This window comes from Oculina patagonica, chromosome 2 (genome assembly GCF_052425735.1).
Source record: "Oculina patagonica isolate OP01 chromosome 2, crgOcupat, whole genome shotgun sequence".
Taxonomy (NCBI): Eukaryota; Metazoa; Cnidaria; class Anthozoa; order Scleractinia; family Oculinidae; genus Oculina; species Oculina patagonica.
This window is the reverse complement of record NC_135759.1, coordinates 27,956,329-27,977,442: the sequence shown is the minus strand read 5'-3', so window position 1 is coordinate 27,977,442 and position 21,114 is coordinate 27,956,329. Positions and strand designations below refer to the sequence as shown.

The 21,114-nt window shown below is 41.6% G+C and overlaps 2 protein-coding genes across 2 annotated transcripts; both read right to left on the bottom strand.

The window, feature by feature from the left end:
- On the bottom strand, positions 1-1,929 carry LOC144642264 (uncharacterized). The gene has a single exon (XM_078501242.1). It carries the CDS (start codon positions 1,927-1,929, stop codon positions 133-135), a length of 1,797 nt encoding a protein of 598 aa, XP_078357368.1. The 3' UTR covers positions 1-132.
- Positions 1,930-4,626: 2,697 nt separating this feature from the next.
- Positions 4,627-20,914, bottom strand: LOC144643910 (heat shock cognate 71 kDa protein-like). The gene is given in 8 exon segments (XM_078503302.1): positions 4,627-5,492; positions 10,698-11,118; positions 11,627-11,712; positions 11,715-11,841; positions 12,266-12,482; positions 14,273-14,402; positions 15,020-15,094; positions 20,828-20,914. Coding segments are annotated over 8 exon segments (1,386 nt in total). The 5' UTR covers positions 20,897-20,914; the 3' UTR covers positions 4,627-5,231.
- Between the last annotated feature and the right edge of the window lie 200 nt (positions 20,915-21,114).

Here is a 21,114-nt window from a genome sequence, read left to right as displayed (position 1 = left end):
CATAAACGAAGATAAGTCAGGTGGTTCTCCAGAACAAGACGGATCCATATGTTTTATGCCTTGCGGAGGAGGTGGAGGGCCTTGTTTTAATCCCTCGGCATGTGGCTGTTCATGCTCTGATTGCTTGCCATGTCAACCACAATCATGCATGATGCCTCCATGTTGTCCTTGTTGTTGTAACCCTGAAGGTAAAAAACTTGAAGACGTCTGGACGATACCAACACTTATTGTAGCTAAGCCTGTTCCAGCTCCACTACCACCCGGAGAAGGGCCAAAACTCTGGCTACCATCTTGGTTAACTGATAAACTTGGACTTCCTCCCTCTGCAGGAGTTGGGGAAGGTGGTGCAGCTGGTGGGAAAGAAGGAGGCGGTAAAGAAGGCGGAGGTGGGGGAGCCGCTGGTGGAGGAGAAGCTGGCGGAGGAGCCGCTGGGGCAGAAGCTGGCGGTGGAGCAGCTGGTGGAGGAGCAGCTGGTGGAGGAGCAGCTGGTGGAGGAGCCGCTGGTGGAGGAGCCGCTGGTGGAGGAGCCGCTGGTGGAGAAGCAGCAGGTGGAGGCGCTGCTGGTGGAGGAGCAGCTGGTGGAGGCACTGCTGGTGGAGGCGCCGCTGGTGGAGGAGCAGCTGGTGGAGGAGCCGCTGGTGGAGGCGCCGCTGGTGGAGGAGCAGCTGGTGGAGGCGCCGCTGGTGGAGGAGCAGCTGGTGGAGGAGCAGCTGGTGGAGGCGCCGGAGGAGCAGCTGGTGGAGGCGCCGCTGGTGGAGGAGCAGGCGCTGGTGGAGGAGCAGCTGGTGGAGGAGCAGCTGGTGGAGGAGCCGCTGGTGAAGGAGCAGCTGGTGGAGGAGCCGCTGGTGGAGGCGCCGGAGGAGCAGCTGGTGGAGGCGCCGCTGGTGGAGGAGCAGCTGGTGGAGCAGGCGCTGGTGGAGGAGCAGCTGGTGGAGGAGCCGCTGGTGGAGGAGCCGCTGGTGGAGGAGCCGCTGGTGGAGGAGCAGGTGGTGGAGGAGCAGGTGGTGGTGGAGCCGCTGGTGGAGGAGCCGCTGGTGGAGGAGCCGCTGGTGGAGGAGCCGCTGGTGGAGGAGCAGCTGGTGGAGGAGCAGCTGGTGGAGGAGCAGGTGGTGGAGGAGCAGCTGGTGGAGGAGCCACTGGTGGAGGAGCAGCTGGTGGAGGAGCAGCTGGTGGAGGAGCAGGTGGTGGAGGAGCAGCTGGTGGAGGAGCCACTGGTGGAGGAGCAGCTGGTGGAGGAGCAGGTGGTGGAGGAGCAGGTGGTGGAGGAGCAACTGGTGGAGGAGCCGCAGGCGGAGGAGTCGCTGGTGGAGGAGCAGCTGGTGGTGGAGGAGCCGCTGGTGGAGGAGCAGCTGGTGGAGGAGCCGCAGGCGGAGGAGCCGCTGGTGGAGGAGCAGCTGGTGGTGGAGGAGCCGCTGGTGGAGGAGCAGCTGGTGGAGGAGCAGGTGGTGGAGGAGCCGCTGGTGGAGGAGCAGCTGGTGGAGGCGGCGCTGGTGGAGGAGCAGCTGGTGGAGGCGCCGCTGGTGGAGGAGCAGCTGGTGGAGGAGCGGGCGGTGGAGGAGCCGCTGGTGGAGGAGCCGCTGGTGGAGGCGCCGCAGGTGGGGGAGCAGCAGGTGGAGGCGCCGCTGGTGGAGGAGCAGGCGGTGGAGGAGCAGGAGGTGGAGGTTCTTGGAGTTGGAAAGTAGGCGGAAAAGAAAGTGGTGGAGGAGGGCGTTCTGGATCAGAAGATGATGGAGCGGCAGGCAGTGGAGCAGATGCTGGAGATGGTGGAGGATCAGGGGGCGGAGGAGCAATTGGGAGTGCAGCCGGAGGTTCGTCAAGTTGGAAAATTGGTGGAAAATTAGCTAGTCGAGGAGAGGGTTCCGCAAGTAGTAAAATTCTAGGTAAAATAGGTTCAAAAGACGCTGAGAATAGAGAAGTTGCTGCGTCCATTGTTGATGAGTCAGCTAGAAAACCTAATATGTATGAGACCAAGTCATATAAAATAGATTCTTCGTTTCAAATTTTGGGTTCAATTTCAAAGTCAACAGCAAGTTAAGTGTACCAAACAGAATTTACCAATGTCGATCTCGACCATATTTATATTGTTTTATAGTGGACGCACATATATTAAAACAGCAATGGATATATCGTTATTTTTGAGTAACGTTTTAGTGATTATGATGTTTTTGGTCAGCCCGGAAAAGGGACTCCACGCAATCTGTAACATTTGTTTTAGTTTGATCACGAAATACGGATATCACACGAATTTTGAAGCGATAAGTTAGACATTATTTTTTATCGAATCAGTCCTAGAATTAATATTCTCAGAGGTATGTGATTCTATCATGGCTTTTGTTAAGGTGTGCGCTTTTGAAGCCATAAAGGGAAAGCCTCGAAAATTAAATTACTTATGTTTTACAATTTCTTTTTTATTGATTGTCAGTCAATTGAATTAAATCTTAAATTCCGACGACAAAGGTGTTAAAAATGACGGAAATTTTGTTCTTTATTTAAAAAAGCAATCTTATAGCATAAATTCATAAGGATCCTGTTCACACACCCCTTCCCTCACTAGAGAAGTGATTTGCAATTACGTCAAGATATTGAATTTTGTAAATAAAGGCTTTTGGTACGTCCATTTAATTTATCCATGATTTAACTACAAATATTTGTAACACGAATTGTAACACAAATTTGTATTCAATTTTCACGTCATGAGCAATAAATATTTTGATAAACACTTCCCTTGCGTTGTCACAGCTTAGACACTCTTAAAGGTTAATGCCGCATGCATCTCAATCCTCCCCCGGAACTCGAAGACTATCTCACCACCACTTTGTTCATGAACCTGCTTTGTTTTGTTTTCGGTTCAGGTCACGTGACTTTGTAAGCGAACATCGTTTAGCTCCTGGTTATGAATTTTGCTTGTGATTTCTGTTCGAGTTTGGACGACGTATTGGCGATTCATTTGCATTTAATAAGATTCGTTTGAATAAGTTCGTCGTTTAAAACCCTTTTGAAAGACATAAGAAAGTTCATATGCACTTGTAGGTGAAGGACTCTATACAGTCACCCCCCCCCCCCCCCCGTTATATTTAAAACGTAGACAAAAAAGAAGAGAGGAGGTCAACAAATCGATCACATTCTCGTAATATACACTATTTTATCCTTCATGCCTTGAAGAGTACAGCCAATCAGGAGCCTAGAAAAGCGTGGCCTATTGTGCAATATCCCACCAGTCGTACTCAACGAAAGCATTTTATGGTTAAGTCTTTGGCTAAACCTGATATTTGAGACGGAAAAGTTAATGCAGAAGACGTGGAAATTCCCAAATAGCGACTGGCAAGACGTTTATGCAAAACAGGTATTCTGAAACAAAAATTCTTAATGAAGCTCAGTGACTCACAACCGCCGGAACAACGCCAGGATAACCCCTTTACGCTGGATTGTGTTGCATGGCTTTCAAAAATCATACGGAAAATGTACCGTATTTACTCGTATAAGCGCCGCGACGCTTATTATATTTTTCCCGCCTCAAATGCGGCGCTTATTGAAAAATTGGACGCAAGAAAGAAATATTTTCTTTAAATTTAACGGTATAATTTCCATCTGTACGAAAATTTTACAGTAACTAACAGAAACGTCTTTTGATTGTCACTATTCGTCTCTTCCGGGCTCTTTTACAAAATGTCACTAAAATCGTAAGCAAGAAACAGAATTAAGTGCTAGGTCTCCTTGGTTAAAATATTGTTTCAGCCAAACAAGACGCGTAAAAGGGTTCACACGGGATGTTTGAAAGGTTTCACTTTTTTATGCTAGCTTGACACCGTCGAGTTCGTCAGTTATTTGACCTAATATTTAGCCCTAATTTCCAGTGTACGTTTGTTAGAAAGACGCATAACCTTCAAAATGGCGTAGCCTGGCAAGCTACGTAATATTCATGGTCCATACTCTCAACGACCATAGCTGACGACCAATGAGCGCGCGAGAATTCTGCCATTTATTGTAAAAATGTGAAACACACTGCGACGAGAGTTAGGCAAAAAGTACCAGAAAAACAAAGCAGAATAACAAACTTGTGCAAACATATTTTTCACTTTAAAAATCTGCTCAGTGGTGAAATTAAGCTATTGTACAGTACTGCATAACATATGCAAGACAAATTATTTATACAGTAAAACCCCGGTAACTCAAATTCTGAAGGGAAACGAAACACATTTCGAGTTACAGTCAACTCTCGTTATAGCGGACACGCTCGGGGCGTCGTTTAGTGTCCGTTATAGCGAGAGTCCGTAATAACGGGAGTCATTTCCAGTCAAACCTATTTTGTCCGTAATAGCGAGTGTCCGCAATAGCGGGGTGTCCGCAAGGCGAGAGTTGACTGTGGCGGGTTTCGAGTTTTCGAAGTCGATTTTACTGATTTTTTTTTCGAGGTCGATTTTACTGATTTTTTCAGTATTCCAGTATGCAGTACAGTGCAAATTAAACTTATCTTGTCAGAAACTCTAATAACATAATCAAAAATTGTAATGATAAGAGTGAAAAATTGCTGTCAAATACGTGATCTGTTCGTTGCTTTAATCAATGGGCATCCGTGGCGAGTTGCAAGAACCGGAATTCGAGTTATCGGGGTAAATTTGACCCAAATGTTGATCAAGGGGAACGACATTTAGTTCGAGTTAGCGGGGTTTCCGAGTTTTCCGAGTTCGAGTTAACCAAGTAAAAAAGTGGGGTCAAATCCACGGGAAGTGGAAGTTAGTTCGAGCTAGCGGGTGTTCGAGTTATCCGAGTTCGAGTTACCGGGGTTCTACTGTAGTGAACTCTTTGGCAACAAAAACAACAACACTCACGTTTATTTATTTGTCTTCAAAATGTACCGAACTTGCAGGTGAGGCGGATATACATTAAACATAATTTTATTGACCAGCTGAAGTTGTTATGCACCTTTTACACGATTTCTTAACATTAAAAAACGCACTTAATCTTTAAGGTTACATAACTGTTTTAAAATAAAAGCGTGCTATATATTGCGATGGTTGTTATATAAACCAAGACAGTAGTTCGTCTCCGGTGTCGATCGCTGACTAAAGGAAAATATCTACCTCGCCGCTCCCTGACGACTGTTTTGTGATACAGCATCTATTGAAATCAGAAGTAGTATATTCTGAAACGTTTTACATTGAAACTTTACTACAGACAAACTAATACCGGTAACTCAACGCATTTTCACACAGGCTTAGTCCTTTCCATACCTAAAGTTTGTATTGTGCTATTTCCTTAGCTAATCGATCAACATCCTCCATGGACAATCCTCCCTTGTCTGGTATGACCTGTATGCTCTTCATCGCAGAACTCGCCATATCGACTGCTGACACGCTGAAAATACCATCTGTATCCACGTCAAAAGTTGCCTCGATCTGAGGCACACCACGCGGAGCCGGTGCGATGCCCTCGAGATTGAAGCAGCCAAGGAGAAGGTTGTCTTTAGTCCTACTTCTTTCGCCCTGGTAGACCTTAACCCAAAAATAAAGGAAAACAGCTAATTTTGTTTGCCACCTCGACGGGGAACATTGAGATTCAAGGGAAACAAAATTAACTAGTTTCCCGAAGAACCGAAGAACCAGTCATAAGTGATTTGTTACGTAGCTCAACGAAGACATTACAAGATTCACTTGCGACAGCGGTCGTCGGTCAACATTTGCGTGTAACAGTGCACTGTTATCCTCTGTCTTCATTGATTTTGCAATGTTCCCGCTCAGACACTTTTGGCCAACTTCGTTCCCAGGTTCTCTCTCTGGGAACGAGGTTGACTTTTGGCGGGAAAAATTTTTATTGTTAGATGGCATGTGACCTCCAAGTTGATAATAAGAACGCGCGTGGTTGGGAAACAAAATTCTAGTAATATATCAAGTGGTAAATGTTACATACATGGAGGACGAGATATACCTTATTTTTTAGTAAATAAACGCGCCTTCGCCTATGGGAGTATTCATAAAATAGCTGGGAAGCTCACGCGTATCTTTTACTATAGCAAAAGCTATTCTTTATCAGGGTTAGAATGTAGCCGCTGTGTACACGCAATGGAATTCTAGTGGGCATTATTTAAAGTATAGAGTGTTTGTCACGGAACTATCGGTTGTTAGCATAACCCAGCTGCCGTCTATTGACAAAACGCGGGATCTGATTGGCTACACAGGTGCCTTCTATTTAACAATTAGACGGCAAGCTCGAGGTTTCTACCGGCTGATAGTTGGCGAGGGGCGAAGCCCCGAGCCAACTATCAAAAGCCGGTAGGAACCGAGAGCGAGCCGTCTAATTGTGTTAGCATAACCCACTGACCGATCTATTAAACACAAAATATAGCTAGAGTTGATTTATTGAATGTTTTGATTGAAAAAATTCAGCGAAGACTAAGAACGCGCTCCGAGAGCCTTCTACGGATCAATAGTAGGCACCTGTGTAGCCAATCAGATTGCGCGATTACCAATAGTAGGTCAGTGTGGTTATGCTAACGATCGATAGTTGCCCCGCGGAAATTTGATGTTCTTAAAACAAAGCGAAGCTTCGAGGGCTAATATGCTAGTTTTAAGAACATGAAATTTCCAACTAGGGGCAACTATCAGACCGACAGTTCCGAAACAAAAAACACCCTATCGTTTTTATTGTTCACCACTAAATTTTATTCCGCGCGCTCATTCAAAAACGAGCATCTTGAATTTTTTTCACTTTTTAGAATAAAATGCTTAACTGAAAGCCGAAATCACGAACGAAACAAAACTAGACAAAACCAACTAAACGCAGTGAATTAAGTGGGGTCGCTGTCTGCAGGACCGCTTCGTTACAAAAACTTTTCACGGACGAGTACTATATATCCACCCGGGTATTTTCCTCAGACGGGCACTATGTATATGTAATCGCATGGGCCCGAGGGCAATTAAGGATTTATTTCACGTGCATTTTCAAAGTTTTGGAAAATTTGGAAAACTTTGAAATGCAAGTGAAATAAGTCTTTAATTGCACGAGGGCACATTACGATTACTTGTTTATAACATAAAGGTCAAAATTTTGAAGAAAGAAAAACTTTTGAAGGCCTCGCCGTCGAGTAACCGGTTGGCAAGAATATTTGCTTGTAGCAAAATGACCACATAAACAAATAAAACTAAGTCCAGAAAGAGGAAAGCCTGCAGTAATAGTAAACATAACTTAGCATGTGCAATTCACAGATAATAGCTCCTTCACAGATAACATGATGAAAACAGTTTTATTTTATTCACCTTTGTTTTGCGAGGCTTGCTTCGGCCGCGTGAAAATTCGAAATACTGCATCATGGAACCCGTACCAACTAGTTGTCCGAACGAGCTTCAATATCCCTTCTTGAACCCGACATTCTTCTTTCCACAGCGAAAACAGTTAGTACCAACAAAAATTTATGCCATTTCCGGGCGGATAAAGTGGCCTCTGTTTCTAATAAGGTGACGTGGAGCGAAGTAAAACGAAGAAATTATCGTTAAGCCTCGGCCACCATGAATTTCTATTCTTTGTGCAACGCCAGCCGTACAGACTAAAAGCGTTTTCGGCCTGTGAAAAACGAATTTGGATTGAAAAGTCCTCTTTCTATTCCACCAAGGTACCACTCATTCCTGCATGCCGATTTTCTTTCAATTCACGTTTGATTCTTTCACGTTTGATTTATATTTTCACACCGGTAGAAGTGTTTTCTCTGATGCAAGTCATTGATGCGCTGCCAATACAATGGCGAAATTCCTTAACCGCCTGTGGGCACAAGTGCAATAAAGCATTTGTTCTAAATGATCACATTAAATTGCGTTTGAATAATAAAGAAGTGTTGATTAACAAGGTTGTTTCAAAAAAACGTTTATCGTGAAGTTCGATCCAAGTATGAAACCCCTCCAACAGCGCAAATGAAATATTCGGAGCAGTATTCTAGTGCGTGCTTGGAATGGCGGAAAAATTTACAGTCTACCCTCTAAGGTACTCATAGACACAGTAGTCGAGAGAACTTCAGTACAAAATCTTAAACAGATACTTAACAACCAACTCATTTCTTCACAAAATTGGTTTGATTGCCTCACCATTATGCACATTTTGTGGATTAGAGAGCGAGTCCCTCGAACATTTACTTATCACATGTTCGTTTACCAGTGTTTTTTGGCTGGACTTTATTGACTGCAGAAATACAAACATTGTTTTGGAGGAACTTTCTGATATAGATAAGTTCTTTGGAGTTTGGAAAAGAAAAGAAGATTTCTTACTACTTAATCATCTTTTAATTCTAGCTAAACATCACATTTATGAATGCCGGAAGAACAACAACCGTCCATCTCTTCGAGGATTCATTGAAATTGTTGATTATACATATCAACTGGAATTATATGCAATGAAATCAAAAAATCAGGAAGACAGCCAAAATATAAATCAAAAATGGAAAAAATATACTGAGAGTTTCTAAATTTCTTAATGTAACTCCTGTGTAGCCAAATAGTTATTCTTTAAAACAAAGTATATAAATTAAGTCATATTAATTGTAAGTAATGGACATTGTAAGTTATTTAATCCTGTGTTGATTGTATTATTATCAGCAGCACAAAACGAAATCGTATAGAAGTGGAAATGATTGGAGATGTAATTGTAGTCGTGTCGTAAATGATGCAAGTAGCGATTTTAGTATTGTTATTTAAGTAAGGTAACTGTAGCTGTGTTGTATAACATTTGTATAATAAGTATAGTGTGTTGTAATGAACTGTATTTAGCCTCACTCATCGGCAGTGTTGTAAGAAGGGTTGGCAAATTCATTAAAAAAAAAACGTTTGATTTATATCAAACTCAGAAACGCTGCGTTTCTGAACTTTTTTCAAAACTCGTTTCAGGCGGCAAACCAACTGAGTGCTGACGCCGCGCGCTCAGCCCGGGCTTTTAGCCAGGTGGGAGTCCTATGGACGGCCACTTTTCAGAAAAAATAAATATGAATAACTGTGTACAGAGGTTTTTTAAGCAAATTTGGAAATCTTGAAATACCTTTGCACTCATAACTGCAGGCTCTACTATGGGGACAAAGTCAGGCCTTATAAAAAGTTTGGACTCCCTCTTTTTAAATCCTGGCTCAGCCAATCAGTATCAAGTAATCATGCCCTCTTGATTACCAAAAGTGCCCTCGTGATTAAGAGAAAATGCCCTCTGTCTCAGCCAATCAGCATTTAGTAATTTTGCCCCGTATGTGATAAGGGCTGACAGTGTCCTCCGCGGACGAATTCTATCGCGTCAGGACTCAGAGAAAATTTAGTGGTGAACTATGATTTTTTGTAGAACATAGTTAAAAACTATAGAAGCCCGCTACCCCGGATGTGCCAATTGTTTGTCGAATTTCGCTGAACGACTTCGCCTCTATTCTCTTGTTTTGTTGTTTAAATGAGCTACTTTCCTAAATGGAAATGAGACAGGGCCAAAGAAGGCGACAAATGGAGAGAGAATCGTTGAAGTTTATTGCTCTTCTTTGGAATTGTGTACCGGCGCCACCATTTTGCCGTGAACCACGCGAAATCAATTGGAAATTATTTAGCAAAGCCGCACTTAGTCGGAGAAAGTCTTCGGAATTGGAAATGCGAATGAAATAGTGTCTTCGCTTATTTAGAAAGAAGTCACCTAAAAAAAGAATAAACCAAACTTTTACTTTACCGATGGTGCGTGCATTTGTAACTGCCGTAAATAAGTGGGGGCGAGTTGTGTTAGTAATGTTCTCGTTTTTTTATGCTATATTCTAAACCGACTAGTGTACTTTTGCACTAATGAGGTCTTTTGCACTAATGACACTTTTGAGGTCTAGAAAAGCAGCTGAACGCCCAGCTTTTCTAGACCTCAAACGTGCAATATTTTCATATAGAACATGGAAAACCATCTTCTAGTGAGTAAATAAAAATAGATGTAATATAGCGATGAGCATTGCGCGAATAAAATTGAAAAATGTTGTCGTAACCTCGCTTCCTTGCATTTTATCCTGCAGCAATTCAGGGATAGCACGTTATTTCGCTTCGTAGAATGGCTGAGAGAACTCGACCCACAGGCTAGAGTTATCTATGTCTCTGATCTGGCCGTTTCTCACAAGGAGTAGGAACTACAGAATTAAAGAATTTGATTGACAGAAATCGATACTGGTCGCGGTCCTTATTGCTAGTTTTTCCATCTAGACCGGTATCTAGATCGGTCTAGTTGTAACATTTTCCACGAGAACACTGTGAGAAAGTTGCAGAAAAAAATGTTGATATGTTTGTCTTTAAAAATATTAAAAAGAGGAGCCAAAAAATCTTGACGAGAAAAAAAGAAATGGAAAAGGTTCTTGCCAGTGAGCTCGACCTCGCTTTGGCCAAATTTTTCATATCTGCTCACAAACAAAATGTCAGCGACCACGAGGCGTCAAACATTAAGCGAATTGGAGTTTTTTCTTTGGCCATGTAGTAGTTCAGTCTGTACTGTTCTGTAATTGCGACCTCGGTCGAGATTCTCCCCTACAGACCTCCTGTTGGGTTACTAAGAACTAAATGAAGACTCAGAAACGGAGAATTTATTCCTTTGATAAAAGTCGCTTTTGAAGAAAAAGGTATAACTTCGAACAACAGCAACAACAACAACATACCTGGATTTTCAAATATTGTAATCGCAAGTTCTGCAAGTAACATATGTGTTTGTTAATAATAGGAACTTACCTTGATTTTAATACCGGGCTGGTTGTCAGCGTAAGTGGTAAACTTTTGAGTTTGTTTTGTTGGTATAGTAGAATTGCGCGTGATTAATGACGTCATCACTCCTCTGGCCGTTTCAATTCCTATCGACAGTGGAGCGACGTCCAACAGAAGGAGGTCTTGGATGGTAGCACTTCCTTCCTTGCCTAATATGGCAGCATTAACAGCAGCTCCACACACCACAGCTTCTTCTGGATTGAGTCTTTTGTTCAGTTGCTTGCCATCAAAAACGTCAATCAGCAGCTTTTGGATCTTTGGGATGTGAGTAGACCCACCAATCAACAGTATCTCATTAATCTGTTGCTTTGAGAACTTCGAATCCCTCAGCGCTTTCTCAACTGGCTCTAAAGTGCTTCTAAATAAGTCACCATTTAAATCTTCAAATCTGTTAAATAATAATAATAATAATAATAAAAAAAAAAACGTTCGATGTGTTGGAGATAGAGTAGGTGACGCTTTACAGAGGTCTTCAAAGCCCGCTACTAATACCCTGCTCTAATGATTTTTAACGCCTCTTGTGAAAAGAGTTGCCTATTAAGTATTTACCTTTAAATGTCATATGCTTGTCTATCAAAAGTTTGGATCTTCATTTAAAACCAGTCTTACGTAAAAGTATTTTTATTAGAGCTCTAAGAGTTCAAAGAGACGATCAAGAACGAAACTTAGTCCATTCTCCCTGATAACCCTGGTCATTTAAATACTTTATTTATCCTATAATTATTATTTGAAGATAATTTTAAAATCCAAGTTTGAGTATGAGTTCCTTGAATGAAACATCTAAATTAGAAAGAAAGGCTGCCAATGCATCCAAAACATCCCTTTTGCAGTCTTCACTTTTTGTATCTGAAAATATCAAAAATTATTTTCTGTGTTCCAAAAACAATTAAACAAACCTTGCGCGTGTGATAGATGTCTCCAAGTCGAAACTTTCCAAGAGAGCTTTAGCAGAAACATCAGATTGATCATTCAAAGAGAGAGGATACGCTTGGCCTGTTCAGCTGCAATTCTTAATCGATGATATGCTGGTTCTTTGATAGAGATTTCTTTTTGGCGTTCCTTCTTTAACATTTCCTTTCTTAAGTATTCTGCCACTCGTACGTCAAAGTCTCTTCCACCTAAATGCGTGCCCGGGGGGGGCTACTCAAAAAAGTTTTATACGGGGAGGCTCCGCCCCAAGTTCTAACCCCTTACCCTTTTATATACCATTTTTCACAGAAATTGTACCCCTTTCGTATACCTTTAACTGAAAAAAGGTACCCCTTTCATATACCTAAGAGACATGGCGTGGACTTGAAATAGGACGTTTTCTTGTCATTTTTATGTAGCGCTTAATAAATTAAAATAATACAACCGTAAATTGCGTCCGTTCGAAATATTTTAATTAAAGGCCCTTTTAAATAGCCAAATGACAGATTTCCATACCCTTCCGTATACTTAACCTCGTGAAATCCCTACCCTTTTATATACCTGAAGCCTGAAAAAGGTACCCCTTTCGGGCGGAGCCTCCCCGTATAGGCCATTATAGGGAGTACCCCCCCCGGGAATGCGTGTCTCCAGAGGTGGACTTGTCTTCATAGATTCCTTCCTCTGTCTGAAGAATGGAAACGTCAAAAGTACCACCACCGAGATCAAAGACGAGAACGTTGCTTTCAGCCCCATCGGATTTTCTTGATCTTTCGAGTCCAAAGGCGACTGCAGCAGCGGTTGGTTCATTCATGATGTTCAAGACATTGAGGCCAGCAATTATGCCTGTAGGAAAACAAGATTATGTACCTTGATTCCAGAACTACAGATAAGATATATTTTTTCTGCGAGGCCCAACTTAATACGTCGCATTTCAGTCGCTTCGAATGTAGTTTAAGTCCAGAAAAGCTGAAATCGCATTAGTCAAAGCACAGTAAAACAAGTTATTTCAATGTATAGTATTAATATTTAACAATTATTGGCCGAAGGCGAAGTGAATATTCGCCGAGATTCACTGAGCCTGAGTCGAATAATTGTTTTAGTATACTTTTCAGAGGTGAATATCAAGAACTACAAAATAACGATTGAAAACACAGGAACAACAAACAGAAGTGCGCGCTTGCATACGGCGTGGTAAAGGGTTAAGCGTGCTGTCAAACCAAGTGGCTCGGCATGAGGCCGGAGCCTATCCTGGTTTCTGTAGCATTAAGCAGGTAGGAGTATTTTTACCCCCCCCCCCCCCCCGGATGGGATGCTAGTCCATCGCAGGGTTAACCCCAGCAGTAAATTTGCCGGAACTGATTATTACACCTGGGTGGAGAAAGGCACTATGAGAGTAAAAGTGTCTTGCCTATGAACACAACGCAGTGCCCCAGCCAGGTCTAAAACCCAAACCGCTCGATCCGGAGTCCGGCGCACTAACCATTAGGCCACCGCGCCTCCCACGCCAGTTTACTTGATTGCTGCGTATACAATGGTCGAAACAGTAGAAGTTGCTTTCTAAAGAATTAGGAAGGCTTACTAAAGTACTTCTCGTGGTAGAAACAGCTCAGTACCAGCAGAAACCACCCCAGTTAAGCGGAAGCGATCACTTTATTGCAGTTACTGAAAGAACGCGACAGATCCCAGTCAGCTGAATCTTATAACTTCATGTTCTTCTATCAATTTAGTTTCCCTTCATTCGATTTACCACTCGTAATGGGAACCCTGCTAAATTAATTGAACGGATCGCATTTTATTAAGTCTAGTCATCGACTATTACCCAAACATTCAGAACTAACGAACTAACGCTCGATTTTCAAACATGACAATATTCATATGCCGTTCAAAGGAAGTCAAAAAACAAAACTGGGGCGACTTTCAGCATCATTTATGACACAGAATGAATAGCGTGCGTAGTATTTGATAGGATGGAATGTAAGTTTTATCAGTGCTGTTCGTAATGTTAAAGTCTGCGTCGAACCTAGTGGCCCATACAGGTCGGAGCCGGTTTCTGTAGCATGAAGCGACTAGGAGTGTTTCTATAAGATGTTAGTCGGTCGCAGGGTTACTCCCAGCAGTAGTTCGCCGGTACCCATTTATGCACCTGGGTGGAGATAGGAACTATGAGAGTAAAGTGTCTTGCCTAAAAACAGAATACAGTGACCCCGGCCAGGATCGAACCCGGACCGCTCGATCCGGAATCCAGCGTGCTAACCATTAAGCCACCGCGCCTACCAGTGCGGCTCGTGTTGTCATGTTAAAATGCTCGCCTCCTATTTAAATTAACCTTAATTGCCCCAGTTATTCAAAGGGTGGCTAACACTATCCACCGGATAAGTCACCATCCAGTTGATAAGCGTTAAAAAAGAACATATTACGGTATCCACCGGATAGTGACTTATCCGGTGGATAACGCTATCCATCCTTCAAACAACTGGGGCCTGAACTATGGCAGTACAAGATACGACTTTAGCTTTGCTACTACGTTATCTATTAAATATTACTAATATTACAAATATTATTATTACTAATATGACTATAGATATTACTAGTTTCAACTAAAAAAAATCTATATAGAAAAATAGCAAACGTACCTGCGTGTCTCATAGCTTGGCGTTGCGAGTCATTGTAAAAAGCAGGGACGGTAATGACAGCACTAGTAACATCTGTACCGAGATACGACTCTGCCATCTCTTTCATCTTCTTTAAAATAATGGCGGTAACCTGTAAAAGTCGATTGACGGGAATTCAGCTAGTCAAAGGCATAAAATTCAACTCGTAAAGGCATAAAATACCCTTGCTTCTGCCGTCATTATTTCCATTAATTAGAACTAATGAAAACAAAGTATGTCATCGTATGGAATTTTGATCCTCTCGAATAAAATAATGCAAAATAGTGTTATTTTCAAATTTGAGACAAATATGACTAATATGAGCCCATCCTTTGCATTGACCAACGCATTGACCATTGACCAACGCTCTGACTGACTGACTGGTTGGCTGGCTGGCTGGCTGGCTGACTGGCTGACTGGCTGACTGGCTGACTGGCTGATTGGCTGACTGGCTGACTGGCTGACTGGCTGACTGGCTGACTGGCTGACTGGCTGGCTGACTGACTGACTGACTGACTGACTGACTGGCTGGCTGGCTGGCTGGCTGGCTGGCTGGCTGGCTGGCTGACTGACTGACTGACTGACTGACTGACTGACTGACTGACTGACTGACTGACTGGCTGGCTGACTGACTGACTGACTGACTGACTGACTGACTGACTGACTGACTGACTGACAGACTGACTGACTGACTGACTGACTGAGTGACTGACAAAGCATCAAGTTTACCTCTTCAGGAAAGAACCATTTCGTTTCTCCTTTAAATTGCACTTGAAATTTTGGTCTTCCCGAGTCATCTATAACCTTTATAACGTAAAATAGAGTTAACGAAACATATGTAACACAGAAAGGAAACATTTAACAATTGGTTCATGCTTTAGCGTGCTCCATCGAGTTTTATATAATAACCTGAATTCTACACGCATTTTGATTGGTTCTTACTTATGATCTATCAGAGTACAGACACATGGATGACGTCACGCGGTGGTGTGACTTGCGCGCGTGATCGTGATCAGAGTTCATAGTCCAAATCAGAGTTGTCGGCAAAGTTTTTCAAATTTTCGGGGCCACTACAGACCACTACAAAGCAAAAAAGTTCAGCTTAATTACAAATCTTCAGTGAGAAACAATACGCCAAGCATCGTTCACCTTTCGAAGCATTTAACTGGGCGAAACAAGCTTGAAGAAGACAGTGAATTATTCGAGAAATTATCCGAAATCTGTATGAAAGTTTGACCGGTGTTGTACAGTTGGACGACGCCACGGGAAACAAACGAATATGCGGTTGAACTCTTCGGTTAATGCTTACAGATTTGAACAACATTCCAAATCGGAATAAAGGTTAGTTTCTTCATTGACTTTCAATTTTCATTTTCCTGTTTATTCAATCGGATTAACAATGCTTCGTGTTAACGAAAACTTAATAGTGAAATCAAAACAACTTAGCTCATCGGTACGGCAGCATTGCTCACACTGAAGTGCGCTGAAGTCTTTTGTTATTATATAAAACAAATAGATTTCATTTTGCCGTGCGTCTGTTTAGTAATAGATCACAGAAGACGTCAAAATGTGGTATGAACATCAGTGACCCACTCGGCTAGCGCCTCGTGGGCCACTTCTCTGTTCATACCACATTTTGACGTCATCTGTGATCTATTACTGAACAGACGCACGGCAAAATGAAATCTATTTGTTAAATGGAGCACGCGGAAAGTTTGGAGAGCACGAAAGAAGCTTCTTGAGTGCTCTCCAAACTTCCCAAGTGCTCCATAACTCGATGAAGCACAGCTAAAAGCATGAACCAATTGTTTTATAACATTGCCGGTGAAATTGTGCTTAAAGGTCAAATGCACCGAAATTGGGAATTTTTTCTTTTGTCCGCAAACCTGTCGTTTATGAAGGTACTAATGATAATAAACTCTCAGAAATGGTTTTTGTGCGAATTGTGGCGCTTAGGAGATGAAAATCCGACGATTTCCGAAGACTTCACGAAAACGAACCAAAAATGGCCGCGCGTGGAATGGAATCGAATAGAGGTATTTGTGACGTCAGGTGTGGCGAGCAAGTTTTCACGTGTTATGAGCGATCCTTGCAAATCCTTGGGTTTGTTCGATGGATTTCCAGAGTTTCTGGAACAGCCGTTAGTTGAAACCGATGAAGACTTTGATTCAAGCCTTCGAAAAGTCTAAATACAGCCTTATCAGTTCGAACTAACGGCATCTGGCAAAGAATAAATCGATTTCTCGAGTGATTAATTCCGACTCTGCGAGTGAACAAGATGGCGTCTAAATCAGGCAACATCTACATGCACCAACAACGAAGGAATATGGCCAGATATATTGGTGAGCCTAATAAATATAATGGAAACGGCTTTCAAAGAATTTGAAATAAATAAATAAATAAATAGTTGAATCTTAAGTTGAAGTATTGTCTTGCTTTTGTTCAAAAGGATTGCAATGTGGAATTATTTGTACACTGTTTGTAGCATTGCCCGAGCTTAGTGTGTTCTCTAAAATGACACAGCTTGAAGAATCAATAAAACCTTTAGAAGCTTTAAACTAATTTCCCTCAGCCAAGGGCCATTGGTGATTATTTTATCCTTTAACTAATTCATCTATGTAATCTGGCCCTTATATTTCTCAGTTGATTTTACTGATAATTCTCTGAAAAGGGAATTGTCTTAAGTAGATGGGGTGTAGGTCGAAGATAACAATTTCAACAGTAATTTATGGCAACTTGCATTTCTTAAGACCCAGGTTATAAGATCTAACTTGTGTGCTGACACAGGACCTCAGCTACTGGGGCATGTAGCAGGGAAAAATTTACACCTAGTTTTGTGTTTCAATGTCCTTGCTTACACATCCTTGTATGTACAATCATGAGATTTTGTCAATGCTCCATTATTATAAAATATGCTAGGAAGCAAGGATGGCACAGTCAGGTGAGAGTCCTTGCCTCCCACCAATTGACCCAAGTTCGATTCCCTGATTTGGCATCATATGTGGGTTGAGTTTGTTGTTCGTTCTCGGCCTTGCTCCCAGGGTTCTTCTCTGGGTTCTCCAGTTTTTCCCCTCCACAAAAATCAACACTTCCAAATTCCATTTCAATTAGGAATACACTGCCCCACAAGCTTCTAGCTTTAATCCTCTTCATGTCTAAATAAAGGTTTATTTATTTTTATATACACTTGTTCATGCAGGATGTCATTTAATGTCAGCTTCTTTGTTTTGTACATTTATTGGTACTTCTAATGGGTAATATGTTCTTTTGTTATGGTTGGATGGGGTCGGACATCAATGCATAGCCCTTTTGTCAACATCCATCTTTGGACATGGTAAACATGAACAAACAACACAGATCCAAATCAAGCAATCACAGCCCACTAGCATGACCTTCTGATTTTGTGCGCTCATTTGCATGAAACCAACACCAGTATCGGTCACTTTTAAGTGGATGCAGAGAAATGGCTATGCAAGGTCACTGAATGCATGTGTAAGAAGCTGATAACAGTTTCCAGTACCGGTACTTTCCAGCCTATTACTATGATAGGTCAGTACTAATTGTTTGTCAGTTAATGCTGCAATTATTTTATCAAACAAATGTACCATCATTGCCGAACAAGTTGTGGTCATTTTAAGTTTGTCACTGGTAACCATAGCAACAGTAAAATCTGTCCAAAATTACCCTTAATTTTCACTTTAAGTGCTTATAGCTCAAAAACGAGCTAAATGATAAGCAGCTAGATGACAATCAAACTAAGTGCCGTGATTTTTCAAGACCCCCTAAGGAGACATTATAGCCTCTGCATGCACTGCTTGTAATTTATCACTTTATCTCAGACCAAGCGATGAATACCAACAGTATGAATACAAACAGTAGGTGCTTCAAAAACCTATTTCCAAGTTTACAAAGAAATTGATAATCTTAATAATACCCAATTTCAGAATGGCTAAAAACAATACTCTTTTGCCTCGAGGAAAGGGGGGGGGGGGTACTCTTTATATTTTTGAGTAGGGGTGTGCTGCTGGACCTCTGTAACCGTACCCTATCCCAGACCATTTTCAGCTTATTTTGCAGTACCCTATCATAGTATGCTAGACTATACACTGAAAATCCCTTCCCTACCCCAAACTATTGTATCACTATTTCATCTTAAACTCATCTGCTTGAAAAACACACAGCAGCACACGTGCATTTTCCTATCAAGCTCATACATGGGAGTATTAGGCTTGCTTACAAGTTGAGCACACAGAGTGCGAAGCTTGAGAGCTCCACACTGGGATCTACTACCACCAAACCGGAAACGAGAAGCGAACGACTTTTGGAAAGTCTATGGGAGTATGGGAGTACCCCAGCAAGCGGGGAGAGGGTCTTGGGCACCAGAAATACCCATATAGATTTCGAAAGGGAATATATGCCTAAAGCTGTTACTGAGGAATTTGTAAAAGGTCAACAGATTTGGGGCAGACAACATTATGAAGATTTCTCTCATAAATAGCTTGAACTAAAACTAAATTACCATTCAGTTGCACATACAAATTTATTGGCCACAATGAAGCCTGATTTGCAGGTTATAATGAGTGCTATGCAATACAATGCAACAGTCATAATTGTACTGGACTGAAATGGGGTTAATGCAGACCTTAACAACAAATGAATCAGGTAAATTGGCCTTTACAAGTGGACAAACTCATCATATACACGTAGTTAACATGAAAAATATAAACCTTTTCTTGGGCCCCAACAATGTTCAGTCGGGGGTATTTTCTTTGTTATATTTAGCATTAATTCATAATAATTTCAAATATAAACAAACATTGAAACGAGTGTTTCATTGTACACAATACTGTAAATTAAAAGCATTATTTTCCTTTAATGACTGCATGTGTGATTTAGCTTTTTAGACGATCGAAGCAGTACAGGGAATATCATTTTTAAGTTAAAAGAAACATAAACATAAAAGATTTGTTTGTAACAAAAGTCTCTTCCTGTAATAAAAAATATATTTTTAATACCAGCCTCGCGATTCGCAATATTTCACGCAAACAGTTAAGTTATATTTTTGGTAGAAGTTTATGAAGCGACTAGGGTCAGGTTAAGAAAGTAGTGTGTGAATCTAAGTTCAATATAATACAAGAAAGTACAACTTTGGGGTTCCCAGACAATGGGTTAAGTTTATTAGCGACTTTACCTTCGAATTCTGCATTTCGTCGCAAACGATTTCGCATTAGTCCTGGATTAACGGCTTTCTTTACAAGTTGGTAATAAGAGGAGAGGCACCAGGTCTCATTCGAAGTTTCTAGGCCTGGAACTCGAACCAAAGTGCAAGATTCCGCTGAAAGCTTTCTGAGAAAAACATGTCGGATGATGTATTTGCTGAGCAAAGCCAGCGTGCATTTGGCATAAACATCCTCTCTTTTTCGTCGATTTCAACCATTCCTTGCATCGCTCCTCGTCTTTAAGAAGATATTTCGAATGGTCATCCGGCTTAATCGGGATTTTAAATGCCAAAAGCCGCAAAAGGTGCAGCAGACCTGGTAGAGACAACAGCACTTCGCTGCATCTTCGCGCGTCGAAGCTCGCCACATGTGACGTCACAAGATCCATTTCCGACAATTTTCCGAAGCTTTTGCGAACCGTTCCGTTTGTGAAGCGAAGATAAAGGGCTGTCTTCTACGTCGAATATCTCAGCGATGTTTTAACCAAATCGTTTAAAACTTTAGATTATGATTATTCACAGTATTTCCTTTCATTTAAAGTCAAAATGAATCTTAAATAAAATTTGAACAAATTTCGTTGCATTTGACCTTTAAAAACCGGCTGCGGGAAAAAAAAACTGTGTTTATTGTGTACAGTGTGAGAACATATTAAAACTTAGCGGTCGAGCAATAAATTACACATGTACAAGTTTACACGATTGGAGCAGTTTATGTCAAGTGGCTGATAAATTGACTAAGTTTATACGGTGGCAGAGCGAAGGAAAGAAATGACGAAAACAGCAAATGCTGCTGTTGATTCTGAGGTTAGTTTTTTGCTGAATTAAAATTAAAATATTTACTCCCGAGTGGAAGAAAATTAAAACAAAGCAACCTCGAACAGCCGAACAGATTCCAAGGGTTAAAAGAGTAAAAAAAAATCGGTTCCATGCTTAGTTTTAAGTATTTTTGTGGTCCGATTTTATTTATAATTGATGTAAATAAACATTTATGTTTGAAAACGGTAGTTGAATGAAGCGCCCGATGAAGTAATTTTTTCCCGAGCGGCAAAATCACAACAGAGCCGTAATCGCTTTGGTGTAATGCTTAAAACGCGAAGACTTTCGTCAGGCAGCTAGTTTTTAGTGCCATCGAGCTGTTGTCATTCATGGTTGGCCCATTCTTCCACGTAAGGGCCGTGAAAAAATGGTTTTTGTCCTTCGAGACTCGCACGTTAGTTGTTGTTGTTTGAATGAAGAAAAGCACACAAACAATTACTTTGACGGCAAAATCGAATTTATTTTCTCTTTCGCTTTCCGTCTCGTAATAAGAAACAGCTTACCTTGTAGTTCGTATCCTTGGAAAAATCTTGAAAGGATTTACTTTTCATATTCCGAAGATAATATGTCATCGCTTTCGCAAAACACAGCGTATGAGCTTTACTCAGTGAGATTTTCACTAGTCGATTACGCCATCAGCGTGCTCCATCGGGATTTTGAGCACGCTTACGTATACTGAATTTGATTGCGCGGCTCTGCTAGCTATGTTATAATGAGTCATATAAAACTTGTTCGTGGCGTATAAAATCACCTTTAAATAAAATGAAGTTTAACATCTTAATAATAGTAT

Coding starts and splice junctions, on each gene's coding strand:
- LOC144642264 (XM_078501242.1), bottom strand. CDS start 1,929: ATGGACGCAGCAACTTCTCTATTCTCAGCGTCTTTTGAACCTATTTTA.